Source organism: Nymphaea colorata, chromosome 4 (genome assembly GCF_008831285.2).
Source record: "Nymphaea colorata isolate Beijing-Zhang1983 chromosome 4, ASM883128v2, whole genome shotgun sequence".
NCBI lineage: Eukaryota > Viridiplantae > Streptophyta > Magnoliopsida > Nymphaeales > Nymphaeaceae > Nymphaea > Nymphaea colorata.
Genome location: NC_045141.1, coordinates 11,649,630 through 11,666,455, shown reverse-complemented (window position 1 = coordinate 11,666,455; position 16,826 = coordinate 11,649,630). Strand labels below are relative to the sequence as shown.

General features: G+C 38.5%; 1 protein-coding gene across 6 annotated transcripts in view; it reads right to left on the bottom strand.

Annotated features, from left to right (window-relative positions):
- Nucleotides 1-5,907: 5,907 nt before the first annotated feature.
- The window catches only part of LOC116252467 (chaperone protein ClpB3, mitochondrial), a 52,191-nt gene continuing 41,272 nt past the window's right edge, over nt 5,908-16,826 (bottom strand). The window contains exons 7-12 of one of the 6 annotated variants that reach the window (XM_050077342.1): nt 15,713-16,021; nt 15,323-15,588; nt 14,302-15,231; nt 11,897-14,007; nt 11,033-11,130; nt 5,908-6,131 (exon numbers count right to left, since the gene is read on the bottom strand). In XM_050077342.1, the coding sequence (XP_049933299.1) occupies nt 13,696-14,007; nt 14,302-15,231; nt 15,323-15,588; nt 15,713-16,021 (1,817 nt within the window). In that variant the 3' untranslated portion in view covers nt 5,908-6,131; nt 11,033-11,130; nt 11,897-13,695. Of the gene's footprint in view, nt 6,132-8,046; nt 8,105-11,032; nt 11,131-11,896; nt 14,008-14,301; nt 15,232-15,322; nt 15,589-15,712; nt 16,022-16,826 lie in introns of those variants that run through there. The other 5 variants (XM_050077345.1, XM_050077341.1, XM_050077344.1 and 2 more) reach the window with 5 other exon arrangements.

Genomic DNA, 16,826 nt, shown 5'->3' with positions numbered 1-16,826 from the left:
AGTTCACGTCAACCATCATAGGCGTCTTCTTCCTTGCCGCTGGTCAGTCCTTGCTAAGTTCCTTCATCTCTCTTCTCTCCTCTCTCCCCTGCCTAGTCTTCTGTATTGTGGCCTCCTGCCGATCATGGGAACAATGCGTTAGAAGAGTCTGATCATGTCGATGTGGAATATGTGATCAGCCCTCAACTGGTGGCATGGCAAAGGAGAAGTGACCTATGATGACAAGTTTTTTATCTGCCGTGGACCAACCCTCTACGTTATAAAGTGCTATTTGCTTGGTTAAGAGTCAATCCATGGGAAATACCTATTTACTGTTGCATATTCTAGTCAACTATGTAGTTTTGTCTTTTCTGTTTCATGAGAGACCTTGGATAGCAGTCTAATATGGCAGGCAACCATAAGGTTGAGTCTAATAATGAATACAAAGTTGTTGGGAATCTCTTCTTTTATGGTCCTACTATGAAATTAGATGATCACAACTATGAAATTTGGTCACGTATGTTCATAATGTCTATAATAGCACATCGAAAAGGCCACATCATTGAAGAAGATGAATCAATTGTTAAAGCAGATAGATATACCACATAGAAAGAAGATAATAGTATTGTTTAGTGTTTAGTATAATATTTCTCCTACCTTTGCTTGCTACATGATTGCCAAACACCTAGACATTTTTGAGACAGACTTATTCTCATGACAAAAATGTTTCAAAAATTTTATAAGTCGAGGAGTTATGAAATTGTCTCAATACTTTGCTTCAGTTAAAGCAGCGTACGAACAATTGAAGGTCCTTCGACCTTCTTATCAAGCATGCTACAAGACTCATTTTGAGCAGACAATGATGACAAAGTTCTTTGCTGGTCTATCACCTAAGTTTGAGGTAGCTAAAGTATAGATGCTTATTGAAGTAGAGATTTTGAGATCTTGCTGAAGCATATAATAGACTCAATAGATTGGTTGTATCTCTCTCTCAAACCTAGAGTGAGGCTTCTGCTGCTGCCTTAGTTGTGTTTGGAGGACGTGGACATGCCACAAGGAGAAGAGGCTCATGTCATGGTGTAGGGGGTAGAGGGCGATTTCAGTGTACATACTATATAAAATTGAGACATTTAGAAGATAGGTATTGGGACAAACATGGTCGTCCTACTTTCACTTCTCAAGGCAGAGGATTTAGTACTTCAGGTAGTAGAGGGCCCTTCACTTCTCAGATTCCTATAGGTACTGCCCTAGCTAAGACACCACTTGGAGAGACTCCTTCCATGACGACTCCTAATGTCTCTACTATGACCATGAGCAAGGTAAAGCATGATCAACTTATGGCCCAGGGTTCTCTCCTTGACATGACGTCTGCAGTTGTCTCCACTGTGTGATGGATTCTTCTTTATTTGTCGGTAGTACTTCCCGTGAACCAGGTACCGTGTGGATTGTTGATTCTGGAGCTTCGAAACATTTTTGCAGTCACCCTAACTTATTTGCATCATTGCATCACTTTTCACAACCTAACATGTTAAATTTGCCAACGGGAAACTTTGTCCTATTATGGGAGTTGGGGATGTGAAACTCTCTAGTTCCATCTCTTTGTTACTCACTTGACAAATGATTTGTGTTGTAGAGCTATATTTGATGCTGGTTCATGCCTATTTCAAGACAGGCAAATTGGGAAGACGATTAGTAGTAGCCATGAGCACAAGAGAGTTTACATATTGTCGAAACTAATGAAGATTGTAGCACCTACTGCTCTATCAAAGCCTATCCTATATCAATGGCATCTCCGACTAGAACATCCATTATTGTCCAAGCTTCATGGTGCCATACCTAATATTTTTGTATGAAAGTCATTTCAGTGTGAGGCCTGTCAAAGTAGTTTCCCTTTCAGTATTAGCCCATCTAGTCATGTTTTTTTTATCTTACTCATGATCATGTTTGGGGGCCTAGCCGGATAAGTCGGGCCAAGTTTAAGTATTATTTTGTTATTGTTGATGTTTTTCTCATCTTAGTCATGTGTTCTTGTTAAAAGATAGGTCTGATGTTATTTGTTCCTAAAAATTTCATTATTAAAATAAAGACTCAGTTTGGTTCCATTGTAAAAAACATTCGCACTGATAATGCCCTTGAGTTTAAATCCAATACATTATTGCACTTTTACACCAAATATGGAATTTGCCCTCAATTTACTTGTCCTCATACTTCTCAACAAAATGGCATTGCCGAATGTAAACATCTTCAATTACATAGTTGTGTTCAAACTCATTTTTGGGGTGATGTCATTTCACTGTATGTTACCTAATTAACCAACTTCCATCATCATTATTGACAATCAAATTCCTATTCAATTTCTCTATCCAGATAGATTCTTGTTTTCTTCTCCACCCAAAGTCATTGGGTGTACTTGCTTTGTTTGCATCCTTAGCCCCCAATAAAGATAAACTTGGTGCTCAATCAATTTAATGTGTTTTCATTGGCTACCCAAAAAACTAAAAGGTTTATATCTATTTTGACTCTCTAATAAGCAGTACATCAATACATATGTTACATTCTTTGAGTCACGTCCTTATTTTCTGTCTACTTCACCCATTGTCACATATATCATATACAAGTATTATACGATGAGAAATTTCTTGGGCATAATACGACAAAGTTGTATATCTCAGAATATCTCAGAAAAATCTCGGTAAATTTTTAAAAAATTTAAAACAATTAATAAATCCTAAAAATTATAAAAAATAAAAATTAATAAAAAAATACAAAAAACATGTATAATAAGCATTTTCTTTTCATGCTTTTTCCTTTCTGGTGTTTTTTGGAAAAAAATGGGTTTAATTGCCATTTTATACGACTGACTTCTCGAGTATTATTTGCGTTGTTTTTTAAATAATACACATTTTATGTGACAATGACTTCACCACTATCAGACATGTCATCATCTATTCCTTTATCGATACCACCATTTTCCCTTCAGTCTACTCATTGTGATTCTTTTCTAAGTGTAAGTAGATTCCATGATCTCCCACTGGTCTACACCTGCCGACGTGCTTGTGTTCATGTCTGCCCACCAATTGCTTCTCATGATGTAAAGTACACCTGACCTCATTGGTCCTCCTCTTCAGGATTTTTTCTAAAATGTCTTTAGACTTACCTATTGCTTACGCAAAGACAAACGATAGTGTAGTCTTCATCCTATTTCTAAGTTTGTTTCTACTGATAGTGTTGGTGCCTGCAACAGTTTGTGTCTGCCTTGTTCGTGAACTTTGTTCCCTCTAGTCACGAGCAAACATTACTTGACCTGAGGTGGCAGCAAGCTATAGAGGATGAGATGGAAACTCTACTGTAATGGGGGACATGGGACTTTGTTGATCCCCCTTCCCATTGTGATGTCGTTGACTCCAAATGGGTCTTCATCATAAAGTATCTGTCCAATGGCTCAGTGAAGCACTACAAAGCTTGTCTTGTAGCAAAAAGGTATATACAAACATATGGCATCGATTTCTTTGAGACATTCTCTCCTGTGGGCAGTTGAGGACTATACTTCTTATTGTGTCAAAAATGATTTGCCCTTATATCAGTTGGATGTCAAAAATGCTTTCTTATATGAGAATTTCGATGAGACTGTTTATATGCAGCAACCTCCTAGTATTGAACGTTAGGGGAGTGTGATAAGGTGTGTAGGTTGAAGAAAACTATATATGGTTTGAAACAAAGTCCTCGTGCTTGGTTTTACAAATTCTCCAAAATTGTGTTAGAATGTAACTTTAAGAGGTCTCAAGTGGAGCATTCGTTGTTCATCAAGAAAGGATCTAGAAGCAGAGTTGTCTTAGTGATGTATGTTGATGATATTGTTTTGACAGGTAAATGTGAGCAAAAGGTAACACTAACAAAAGAATTTCTACAAAGACACTTTGTTACCATGGATCTTGGCCAACTACGGTATTTATTTGGCATTGAAGTTGTTCGTAGTAATAAAGAAGTGGTGTTATCACAAAGAAAGTATCTTCACTATCTATATGGTGATGACACCAAAGAGATAGCTTCACGATTCTACAGATCGTTGATTGGTAAGCTTCTTTATGTGATAGTGACTCGGCCAGATATTAACTTTGTTGTGGGAAGACTAAGTCAATTCATGAAAAGATAAAAAAAAGTCACATTGAGATGCAACTATGATGATTGTCAAGTATTTAAAGTTCTCCCCTCGCAAAGGCCTTTTTTGCAAAACAAGTACATCTCTTGATGTTGAAGCTTATAGCAATGCTTGATGTTGAAGCTTATAGCAGTGCTGAATATGCAGACTCAGTTGATGACATAAAGTCTATCACAGGATTTTGTGTGTGTGTGGGAGGAAATCTCATATCTTGAAGGATCAAAAAACAAAATGTTGTTTTTATGTCCAGTGTTGAGTGGAGTATCGCACTATGGCTCAAACTGCTGCCAAAATGACGTAGTCTAGATTCTTACTTGAGAGTCTTGGTATTTTACTTTTATATCTATGAGAATGTTTTGTGATAACTGAACTGCTACCTACATTACAAATAATCTCGTATTTTATGAGAGGAAAAACACATTGAAGTAGATTGCTATTACATCAGTGACATGGTTCAAGGGAGAATCATCTCCATCATACATGTAGTCTCAGAAGATCAAACAACTTATATATTTACTAAAGCTTTCCTTATTGCGGAGTTTTCTAAATGTTGTGACAAGCTGAGCATCCAGCTTGAGGGGGAGGGGGGTTGAACAATATTTATGTTAGGTGGTATTTTAAATATTTAAAAGTTTTAGGAACAACTTTTATTAATAATTATTTTAGTGTTGGACTTACTTTGTAATTTATTGGTTTCACACTAATTTTCCTTTAACATGAGATTAAGGCAGATTCATGAGTATCAAATTTGTTTATCTCTCTCTCTCCCCCCTTCTGGCTTCACGCAACATATATTATTGTTGTGCATTTCTATGTTTTGGGTATACAAATGAGAGTAAACTTGGTTATTGAATCATAGATTAACTTATAAACTGAAGCTCCCACTTGAAAGAGAGGAATAACACATCATTTCCATGACCTTTGTTAGAATCAAAACATGAATTGCTTTGCCTTTTTTACGTGCATGTAAACGAGCTTAAACGAGTCAAGCTCAGACTTGGTTCATCAAGCCGAGCTCGAGCTCAGTTCATAAAGCTCGACTTGAACTCGAGTAAAGCAACATGCGAGTTGAGCCGAGCTCAAGCTTGGCCCGTTCGTTGAACATCCCTTAGAGGTCGTTTGATTGTTGTCTATTGGGACAGGACAGACAGGACGTCTTGTCCATTACACCATTGTTCTGTCCTCATGGACAATGGTGTTCTTTGTCCACCGTTTGATGATTTTAAGAACATTTGATGATTTTAGGAACAGAACATTATGTTCTTCATGTCCAGTGTTTGTATCGTGTGTGTCTGTTCTGTCCGTCCTGTCTGACGTTTGTTTTCGTCTTGTCCGATCTGTCCGATGTTTGTGTCTTCCATTGTTTAGGAACAAAAAACTTAGAAGTCTTTTATCAGAAAGCAATACAAAAGCCAGTGAACAAAGGGAAATGCATTCACATCACATTGGAATGAACATGTTCAAATATTGTAAGAGCGTGCGCCCTTCACCTCGGTTCTGAAAGTATTTCAAATGAACTCTTCTTGTAAGGAGTAAAAAAATACATTTAATCAAATACACAGGAACCAGTTCAGAATGACAACCACAATTGTGACAAAGCTTTTATGAAAAATTGGAAGAACAGTTGACACTTCCACAAGAATGTGATGGAAAGAAAGAGATCTGGCGGGTCTCTTAGCCATAACATGACATCTCTTCAAATATCTTAACAGTTCAAGCAGGAAAGACTTTCAATTAAACATAAAATGAATCATTCTTCCTGAATGCCATAGTACAAAAACGGACATCTCACAATTTTCTCTATCAATGTTAACAAGTATTAACATGTTAAAACACCATGGTCCCGTACAAATTGTTTAAAATATTCAATTGTTCTAAGCCATAAAACAAAAACAACTATGACAACTTGTTAGATAACTAGTCTTCTGTCCTGCACACTACCCTTCTCATCAAATCCATGTGATACTTTAAAAGATGCATCACCGTCTGGTTCCTGCATTTTAGAAATTTAAAAGACAAACAAATAATTAGATTATCATCATAAAATATTAAAATAACCAAATATAATTAAAACAATGACATCATGTCAAACAAAAACTGCACTTGATCTTCTTCCCACTGTAGTTTGTCATGGTGACTACTCATCTAAATTTAACAAATAGAAGTACAATAAGATCAAGCAATTTAGTTATATGAAATACGTTTACACAATTGACTTATTGTGTGTATCATATATGATAAAAAACATGGAGGAAGATCGAATGATGAAATATTTGCAAGCAGTACAAACTACATTATAATATTTGTACAAAACTATGAGCATTTCCTTCTACATGGCACTACATGATAGTAATAAAACTTTTAATGAAATTCAAATTTCTGGAAGACAATCTTTTTATTACCTATACTACAGCTGAATCACAAGTGAGGCAGATTAAGAAAATGAATATGAGGAACTAATGCAGTGGTTCACCAAAAATGAATATGAGGAACTAATGCAGTGGTTCACCATCATACTAATGCAGTGATGAGGAATGGTGGTCTCAAAAAAATCACTGTCAAGTTGTCACCATATATATAGCAGCCCCACTGTTGAAAAAGATGCAAATAAAACCATATGTCTACGCTGGTTGAGGACAGGAAATGAAATATATATATATATATATATATATATATATATATATAGAGAGAGAGAGAGAGAGAGAGAGAGAGGATGTGTTGTCGTCAAAGGACAAGATCATTTCCGACGCATGATCATCAGTGCTTCCTTATTTCTTGCAGTTCTTGGTCCTAATCTAATAGCAGTGGAAACTGGAGAAGACCATTAGTAAGTCCCCCATGCCCGTTTTTGACTTGCCGGTCTGCTTCATTCCCACCAAAGACTCCCCTCGATCTGCATCAGAAAGATGAGAGCGAAACCTTTGGCAGATCAAGACAGACTAATAGCAGATTTGGAGAAGAGAGAGAGATATAAGGAGTCTCTCTCTCCCAAACTCCATGCCTTTCATGACCCATGTAATGAACTCTCCCAAGAGTGCCATCTCTTTGATGAGCAGAAGAAAGGGAGGGAGAGAGAGAGAGATGAGAAGGTTAGATGAAAGATGGTAGAGAGAGGTCAAATATTCTGACTTGGCTATAAATAGCCTAGCTGAGGCTACAAATTCTTTGAAGGCAATCAAATTTGATAAGAAAAATGGCACAGATTTTCTGAAGAACAAAGAATCTCAAGCCAAGTCAAGTGCTTTAAATCTGGCAAATTGGGCATACGATGAAAAACTGCACAACAAAGATGCGAGGAAACCAAAGCTTGGACTACAAAGATATGAACAGAAGGAACAGCAGGCAGAACATGTAAAATTAGCGATTCAAAATGCATGAAAAGCCTTTACAGTATATCAATTCTTTGAAGCGTAAGAAGAAAGCTCAATAGCAACTTAATAAAGGACAGATTGCGATAGGCTGCAGAAATAACCTTTTGATTGGTATTAATACCTTCAAATGCACTAAAATTTATCACAAAAAAGCTTTTCAACTGCATCTACAAATATCCACAACTTCAGGTAAGTTTCCATGCATGTTAAACATAACAGATTCAGAATGGAAAGATACGTAGCATTTTTCTGTTCTAACTGGAGCAACGTTTTCTGCAAAAGCCTTCGCCATGCTATTCATACGCTTCTCGTCTTGAGAAGCCTTAAGTCGAATCAAAAACATTAGAACAAAATAGCGCTCGAAGGTTCCCATCAAAATCAGCTGAAAGTTAGAGGTTCACTTTTGTCTGCTTTCTTTTTCCCCATAGAGGGGCATTCATGAAACATAACCACACACACAGATAAATTACGTTTCAAATAAGATTTCAGCCGTTGAAAGAGAGAAGACGGGCAAGCAAAGAGGGGAAACGCATTTACCTCTTCCTCAGCAACGGGATTCCACAGATTCGAAATTGCGAGGAAGTACGGAAGACACCTGCAAAGAGGAAAGGCAAAGCCGATCAACAGCCTTGTGGGCGACCTTTCGGGTGTTTCAGAAAGGAAGACAGAGAGGAAGACAAAAAGACAGAGAGATGGATACGCAGCCACAAAAAATGTTTTCGATGCACATAACTTAAAAAATTTCTTTCCGCAGGCAAGAAGGGCCTACGAGGCAACCCTAGTTACTGTAAATCAACTGCAAATCAGAGACAAGAATGAGCGAGCGAGAGAGAAAACAAGAGAACGGGAGAAAAATCACCTGAAAAAAGTTGTTCACCCAACTATGGACTTGCAGAAATGAGGTGATCGCTCGAGATGAAGTCGTAAAGCAGGGGAGGAAGGCATAGAGCTGTGGAAAGGGAGAGGTGTAAAGCAGTGGAAAGGGGAGACTCAAAGAGAAGAGGGAGAGTCAGATGCAGAGAATGGGGGAAAACTCGGGGGACGCTCGGGAGTCGGAGGAGGAGAAAGGGGAAAACGCGGGGGACGCTCGGGAGTCGAGGGATGCGCTCGGGGGTGAGCAGGCCACGCTGTTCCGAGGCGCTGTTCCGAGGGTTAGCTCGGAACAGCGAAGAACAGGGGTTAAATTTATACTCCTGTCTAATTGTCCGTTCTGTCCATCGTGTACCGTGGACAGCGTTTGATAACAAAATCAATTATACAGGACACGCATGTCCTGTTCTCCGTGTCCAGTGCCCATCAAACGACCTCTAAGAGCAAGTTTGCTGAGTTGAAAATACACTGTTCAGGAGGAAAAAAGTTTCAAATTTTTAAAATTTTTCCATTCCATCAATCCAAGAAAAAAAAATCGACCATTGTTGGTGATTTTAGAAAATTATTTCCGAAAACATCTTTCCACCGTGAGAGGTGGAAAGATTATTTTCAGGTTTTTTTTTTTGCCCGTTAGGGCACACACTCATCGTGCGGAGGAGGGCCTTGGAGGCACCGACTTGTCCTCTTCCTCCTTCGCTCCCTTCAATATCCATCGCCTTCTTCTCTGCTTCAGCGCAGAGATTCTCAAACACCGATCTTGAGAAGCCTTGTTCTTTAAGGGGTTCAACTTGTCGAAATGGTAAGAAAAAGAAGCCTAGATATTTCTCTTTTGCTTTTGGGGGATTCATTCTCAGGCTGAGGGCGTTTGTTTCCCCCCACAGAGGTAGGCAGCAATTTCGTATTTTTCCCATGTCTGCATCTGCATATTATTCCTTGAGGAAAGGGGTTCTGATCAAAGGGAATGCTTCCACTCTTCATCCTTGATCGCTTCTTTCTAGGGTTTTTTTTTTCTTCTGTTATTGCACGAGCTGGCGAGCTTCTTATCTTCTGGTCTACTGGGGCTTACCTTCAACCCATCATTTATCTCGTCTCCTTTTTTCGTTGTTGGTTTTGTTTAGTTGTTGTCGAAGTTGTATTATTTGCACTTTCCTTCACAAGGATGTTTCGGTCACCATGACCATTGCCCGTGGCCGCCAGATATGAAGGCAGGATTTATTGTCTGCAACCCAAAGATCGAAGGGAGTTGTTGTGTTGGCTACTTCAACTTTGGTTTTAATTCATGTTGTCGCTAACATCTGTGATGTCTCCGTCTTTTAATACCAGCCATCTGTTAGAAAGCAGCACAAGGCATGATACAAGCACAAGGTCTCATTCTCAAAATCTAATTCCATGAATTTGATCATATACTTTTAGTGGTATACGGTTAATCTTTCTCTTTTTGTCAGGCAAATGTGCGCTCCTATTATCAACAGTTTGAAGAGCAGCAAACGCAAAGCTTTAATTGATCAAAAGGTGAAACAACATCTTGTGGGGTAGACCACATATCAGTGCCGGAAATAGATCGTAGTTTTTGTTCATCAGTGGAAGTGTAGATTGAAACATTGAGTTTAAAGGCTTTAGTAAAAGGTGTTCTGTAAATCTGGAAATATGTTTCTTTATTATCAAACTAAGAAATAGTTTTCTAGAAATTTATTTCTGTCATCACACACACATCAAAATGAGAATCGAAAAGATTTTTCCTATTCCTTTATTCCAGAAATATTTTTCCAATTCCAGGTTTAAAATCCATCAAACGGCCCCTAAAAGAATGAAGAGTTTCGTAGAAGCATAAACTTTCCTTTGGATGGTAGGATGAAATATTTCTTTTGCTCACCCTTATGATTATGCATTCATATTGTTCAATGGGCTCACAGTGTAATTTTGCTTTCTGAGGTGAGCATATTGGAGGCTTTTGGTAGTTATCACGCCCAAGTCTTAGAAGGCTTATATGGTTTATCTAGGAGAACATGTCAATGACTGCAGATCCCTTCAGACTGGAAGGAGGTTAGAGGCAGCCAATCAATTTTAAGATCGTGTCTGAACTGGGGATTTCTTTTGATAGAGTTGTTGGGGACCTTGATAAGGAGAAACTGTCGATAATATATTGCAGATCTAATCAGAATGCATAGGTTGATGACAGTGAATCAACAGGAAGGTGATATATGCTGTCAAAAAAGCACTCAGGAGGAAGAGGCAATGAAGCAAGATGAGAAAGGCATTGATTGAAGCGTAAGCTTCATGGTCACATCTGCCAATTATATAATATTTATAAAAATAATGAGAAAATTGAAAAAATAACTAAAATAACAAGCATATCAATGAAGAATAATATGCATGCACGTGCAAATCACAATCACTTGCAAATACAAACAGATACATGGCTCGACCTGCACAAATGTGAGCAATATAAATAATGCCCGCTTAATTGACACATATCACGATATAACAATCATTAACAATATAAAAAACTGAAAATCTTAACAACATATGACAAATTCAATAAGCATCTAATTCCTAGATTAAATCAACTGTAGCCAAATGAGTAATGACATAATATAGTTAAAACTACAATACAGTGAATAAGGAATTTTGATATACTCAGAAAATCTAGTACCTCTGTTTTATGATGCAAAAGGAAGAGAGAACAATGTGTTATATGAACTCCTTTAGAGGCTTCTTCATTGCAAATTGGTGGAGCTACCTTGTCACTGTCTATTGAAATGGTGAGCAAGAAGACTTAATAAAGAATCGTGTAAAATAATAAAGTGTGAATAGCAGTTAGTTTGAAGAACAGCTATCATTGAGCCTTCCAAAAAAGAATAACTAGGTAGATCATCCAGGAAGATCATTAAACAGAAGTGAACAATGAACGCCAACTTTCCGGAGTGAAAAGTATAGATGAAAAACTCAAAGATTACCGGCAAATCTTAAAATCACCTTGAATTTCAGAAAGACTACCAATCTATATAACCACTATCCCAAAATTTTGCGCACGTTCAATGCGCAAGTTCAGGAAGTTGGATCATTGGTTGGAGTAAAATTGCCCAAGTGACACATGTGAAACAGGAAATCTGAGTTCATCATGTTAAGGCTACACATCCAACCCCAACAAAATGAAGTTAATATTCATGTTCTTTGTTAATAACATAAACATGCAGAATCATGGGCACTAACAACAGTCTCTAAGCATCTATACATGCTAGTATGAAGAACATGAGAAATTACAACAAAGAGGCATCCACTGGAAACACATTTATAGAATACTTGAAGATAAATGAACACGAGATAGTAAAATCAGCAGGCAACTCAAAAAGACAAAATTTGTTAATAGCAATCCCTTAATGCATGTCGGTAAAGGGCAGAAGGCCAGCCATGGACGTCCATGGCCACATACACACACGCACAGAGAGAGAGAGAGAGAGAGAGAGAGAGAGAGAGAGAGAGAGAGAGAGAGAGAGGGAGACGAAAAGGGACCTACCTTGAACGGTGGCTCCACCAGCTGCAGCAGCAGCGATTATTCCAGCGGGTGGCTCCACCAACAGCGGCAGCAGCTCCGAGCCTCCAGCGACGGATGAAGGTTGCACCGTAACAGTGTTACGGTGGTAAAGGTTTCACCGTAACAATGAAACGGACCGTCGGGCGGGGAAAACCCACCGCTCGACTGGTTTCCTTTTCTTTCATATTTTTAATTACAAATCATGCGTATACGGAACGCGCTCCCTTCTGGGAGGAGGCGTCGAAACGGAAACACATTTATTGTCAAAGCTTGTATATTTGTTGATCTGGCCTGCGCTTCCCTACAATTCTATATTTATTAAGAAAATCAGAAAGCACATTCGTCAGAGAATCTTCTGACAAGGGTTCTCGAACAATTGTCAGTGTAGGACAAAGCAGGCCAATGTTCATCTCCGTTCACGCCATGTTCGTCCCTTGTGCGAGGTGCACCCACTTATCGCTCTTGTGCAGAAAAGTTGGTATTTGGTATTTGATGATTCCATGTTTAAAATATTTTTTAGCTTGTATAAAAAGCATATCTGTTTTAATTTTGAGGATGTTAGGGCATTAACGTTAATTAAGTTAATTTTTTTCCTTTCATTTCCTTTCCTTCTTATCCAAACAAGCTTTTATAATGGTTTTTTTTCATTTTCTTTTCCTTCTCTTCACTTCATTAATCAATTTCTTTCCTTTTCTTTCTCTTCCTTCAGAACTTTTGTCTTCCTATCCATCCAAACATATTGATAAATTGTACATGGTGGTTATGGTAAATTGAAGAAAAGCTAGTAACTTATGATGTATCAGCCTTGGATGTAGTATCCGTGGCCATCAACACTTTTTTTGTAACTTTTATACAATTTCCCTGTCACGGTGCTGGCCTCGTTATTGAACCGTTCTCAGAACTGACAGGGAAGCTAGCAAAGAATTCACCAATTGGATCGATCACTTTGATAATGAATCAGCACTCAAGTTATCGCCTCCTAAACTGTTCATCATTGCATTGACAGGCCTGGACAGGGCACGTAAGGCCAGTTATCACTAGTTTTGCGATTGTGGTGCAGTTTCCCCTTTTGTCTCTTAAGGCCAACTACCAGTGTTCTCTTTTGGGAGCTGAGAACTGTTTGGAATTGAGTAATGAAATATGGTGCAGAGATTGTATCCCCCGATACTGATCATTAACCGCTTTCATCTTCCATGAGCTGACTGATGATGTATTCGCTGAAAATAACCACCAATACATGGACAGGCTTCAAAGAGTACAATCTTTTGGGCATAGCAAGTACTGAGATACATGGGCTCCTTTGAGCATAAGCAACAAAAGGGCAGAATACCAGATACCAATAAGGTTGATAGATCTAACAGGCTGAAACGTTTATAGATCTGTCACGAGCTAGCTGAAACTTCCTCTATTGACTGACCAAGATCCATCCTAATCAGTTATTGCCTGTCATTTAGACTAAAAGGTCGGTGAAACCAGACTCAGCTCTCTGGCCTAAACCTAGACAAGGAAACATTGACCTGTTCCTGAACAATAACCATTCAGGATCATCATGGGGATCGGGAAACAGAGGAATGAGGACGTCTTAACAAAGCTCTTGTAACATTCTGTTACACAGTAGACAAGAACCTAAAGAACTCAGAAACTGTGAAAGTATGGCACAAAAAAGCCAGACACTGCCCAAAAGGTGCCATGCAAGTTACCAATATACTGTTTATTGAAGAAATTTACAAAAGGGCAACTAAGCTGTATCTCTAAAGGCAACAGTGGAGAGATAATAGCAGTTAGCTAGCTGCTACCAGCTCATCCTTCGGAGAAGCATTATCGATTTTGGTAATCACCAGTCTGTTGGGAAGACTGACATCCTTTAATTCAGGGGACAGGTTTGCATCTAGCAACAGAGAGTCATCTTCTTTGTAATCCCCCTTCAGAACACCGAGAGCTACTTGGTTTTCCACCATCTGCTGTATCACTCTCTTGACAGGCCGAGCACCAAAATTAGGATCAAACCCTAGCATGCCCAAGAGCTGAACTGCAGCACTTGTGAACTGAATGTCTATCTTCTTCTGTTTAAGCCGATCTTGCAAGCGTTTGAGCTGGAAAAACCAACACAAGCCATGGCAAGATTCATCAGTCTCAGACTATAAAACTATTCTTCACATTTGGGGAGGACTGCTAGATGCAGCAAAATTAAGTGCTGTGAAAAATTCAGAAACTCAAGACAAAAATAAAATAAGTACTGAAGCAATTTAGGTAACTCAACAAAGACGAATTATAGGATGAATGACAAGAGACCACTCTTCCTAAATTGAATGACCAAAGACAAGTTGTTTGCATGGTAAAACAGGAACAAGAGATCATGATTAGGTTCAGTGAGAGAAGGCTGTCACCTGTATTTCAACGATACGGTTGATCTCTTTTGAGTCCAACGGTTGGAAGACAATATACTCATCAATACGGTTCATGAACTCTGGACGGAACGTCTGCCTAGCTAATTCTACAACCTGCCTCTTCATGATATCATAGACTGCATCTTTTGAACCTTCTGCACTCCGAAGTGTCTCTAGAATTATGTGAGACCCAAGATTTGATGTCATTATGACAACACAATTTGTAAAGCTCACAGTACGTCCTTGTGAATCAGTTATTCTTCCATCATCCAATAACTGAAGAAGAATGTTGAAAACATCATGGTGTGCCTTTTCAATTTCATCAAAGAGCACAACAGAGTAGGGTCTCCTGCGAACAACCTCAGTCAACTGCCCCCCTTCCTCATAGCCCACATAACCAGGAGGTGCACCAATTAAGCGGGAAACTGCATGCTTCTCCATGTACTCACTCATGTCAATCCTCACAAGGGCATTTTCTGTGTTAAAGAGATACCCAGCAAGAGCTTTCGCAAGCTCTGTTTTACCAACACCTGTTGGACCCATAAACATGAAGCTTGCTATTGGACGATTGGGATCTGATAATCCAGCCCTTGACCGTCTAATTGCATCAGCGACAGATTTAACTGCAATATCCTGACCAACAACCCTTCTGTGAAGAACCTGTTCTAGTAAAACTAGCTTGTCCTTTTCAGATTGCTGCAAGTTCAATAATGGAATTCCAGTCCACTTGCTCACAATTTCTGCGATATCAAGATCAGTGACCTCTTCTCGAAGTAGTGACTTTCCAGATTTCTGAAATTCAGAAAGGTTCTTCTCTGCCTCTTCAAGCTGCCTTTGAAGTGAAATTAAGGTTCCATACTTGAGCTCTGCAGCACGGTTTAGGTCATATTCACGTTCTGCAGCTTCCATCTCTAAGTTGACTCTATCCACCTGGTGGAATCAGAGAACAATGAGTTTCAGCAAGTGAAGATCAAACGGTCAAACAGATAAGATTAGAAACAGTAATTAATCGATAAATTACCTCCTCTTTGATCGATCGGATTCGAGTCATAAGGCCTTTTTCATGCTGCCACTGCTCTGCCAGCTCCTTCTGCTTTTGTTTAAGTGTCTCAAGGTCAGTTTCCAGTTTGGTTAGACGAGCTTTAGCAGCTTTGTCAGTGTCATTTTTCAAAGACAACTTTTCCATCTCTAGCTTCAGAACTGCTCGATCTATCTCATCCAATTCAATAGGCTTGGAGGTGATCTCCATTTTCAGCTTTGCAGCAGCTTCGTCGACAAGGTCAATAGCTGCAATCAGCTAGCCACAGATAAGAACAGAACTTTCCACTCCCATGAATATTCGTAGAAATGCTTTAGCCTTTAAAAGTTTAAACAACAAGAGTTTTGAAGAATCCTGTCATGACTACATTACCTTTGTCAGGTAGGAACCTCTCTGTGATGTAGCGATCAGCAAGAATGGCAGCTGAAACAAGTGCACTATCTGATATTCTAACTCCATGATGCAACTCATAACGTTCACGTAATCCTCTAAGAATCGAAACAGTATCTTCAACAGATGGCTGACCACAATACACCTGTTGAAACCTGCGCTCTAGAGCAGGATCCTTCTCAATGTATTTCCTATACTCATTCAATGTTGTGGCTCCTATACATCGGAGCTCTCCGCGACCCAGCATTGGTTTCAACAAGTTTCCTGCATCCATTGCTCCATTCATAGCACCTGCATAGATAAAAGTTGACAGGAAAAAGTCTTAAACTATTGCCCATAAAAAAGGTTGAGAACCAAACTGACATTCTGGTGAATTATGATACTTCAGTTAACCAGGCATTTTATCACTATCAAAATTTCCATTTCATCACCCCTTGTGATCTGGAGATGTAAAGGTTAAGAAAGTACCAGTTAAAAATTACTAGTGAGCAGATATACGTCCAGCCAGTATTGTAAAAGTCGGATCCAAATCAGGGGAGCTGCTGATCAGTGAACTGATCCAGTGAAGCCATTGTGTATCAGTAAGAAATTACTCTAAAAAATTTATTTTTTTATATAAAAATTAACTAAAACTTTAAAAACATTTTAAAATTAGTTTATAGCATTGTCACAGTTTGGAAAGAATGGGACAAATGGGTCAGCCAAAAAGAAAAAAAGGCATTTTTTTAAAAAAAAAATGCCAAAAAGGAAAATATGCAAACCTCGTTTTTTTGTATATTCTTATTTTTTCATTTTTCCAATTTTTGTGTCTTTTACATTTTTTAGTTACCAGATTTTTATTTTCACATTTTTCACATGTTATTTTATGATCTTTCCTTTTTCAACTTTTTAAAAATTTATCAAGTTTTTCTGATATTTTTCCAAAAAAAACTTTTATCATATTATACCTAAAAAAACCTCGTTGTTTAATACCTGAAAACAATATTTGTGACAATGATTTATAGCTGACAGCCTGACACATGTCACTCTCTACGTTGTCAAGGTACCAGGCACTAGGCAGGTCCAAGCAAAAAAGGCAACCAAATTTTTTTTATAA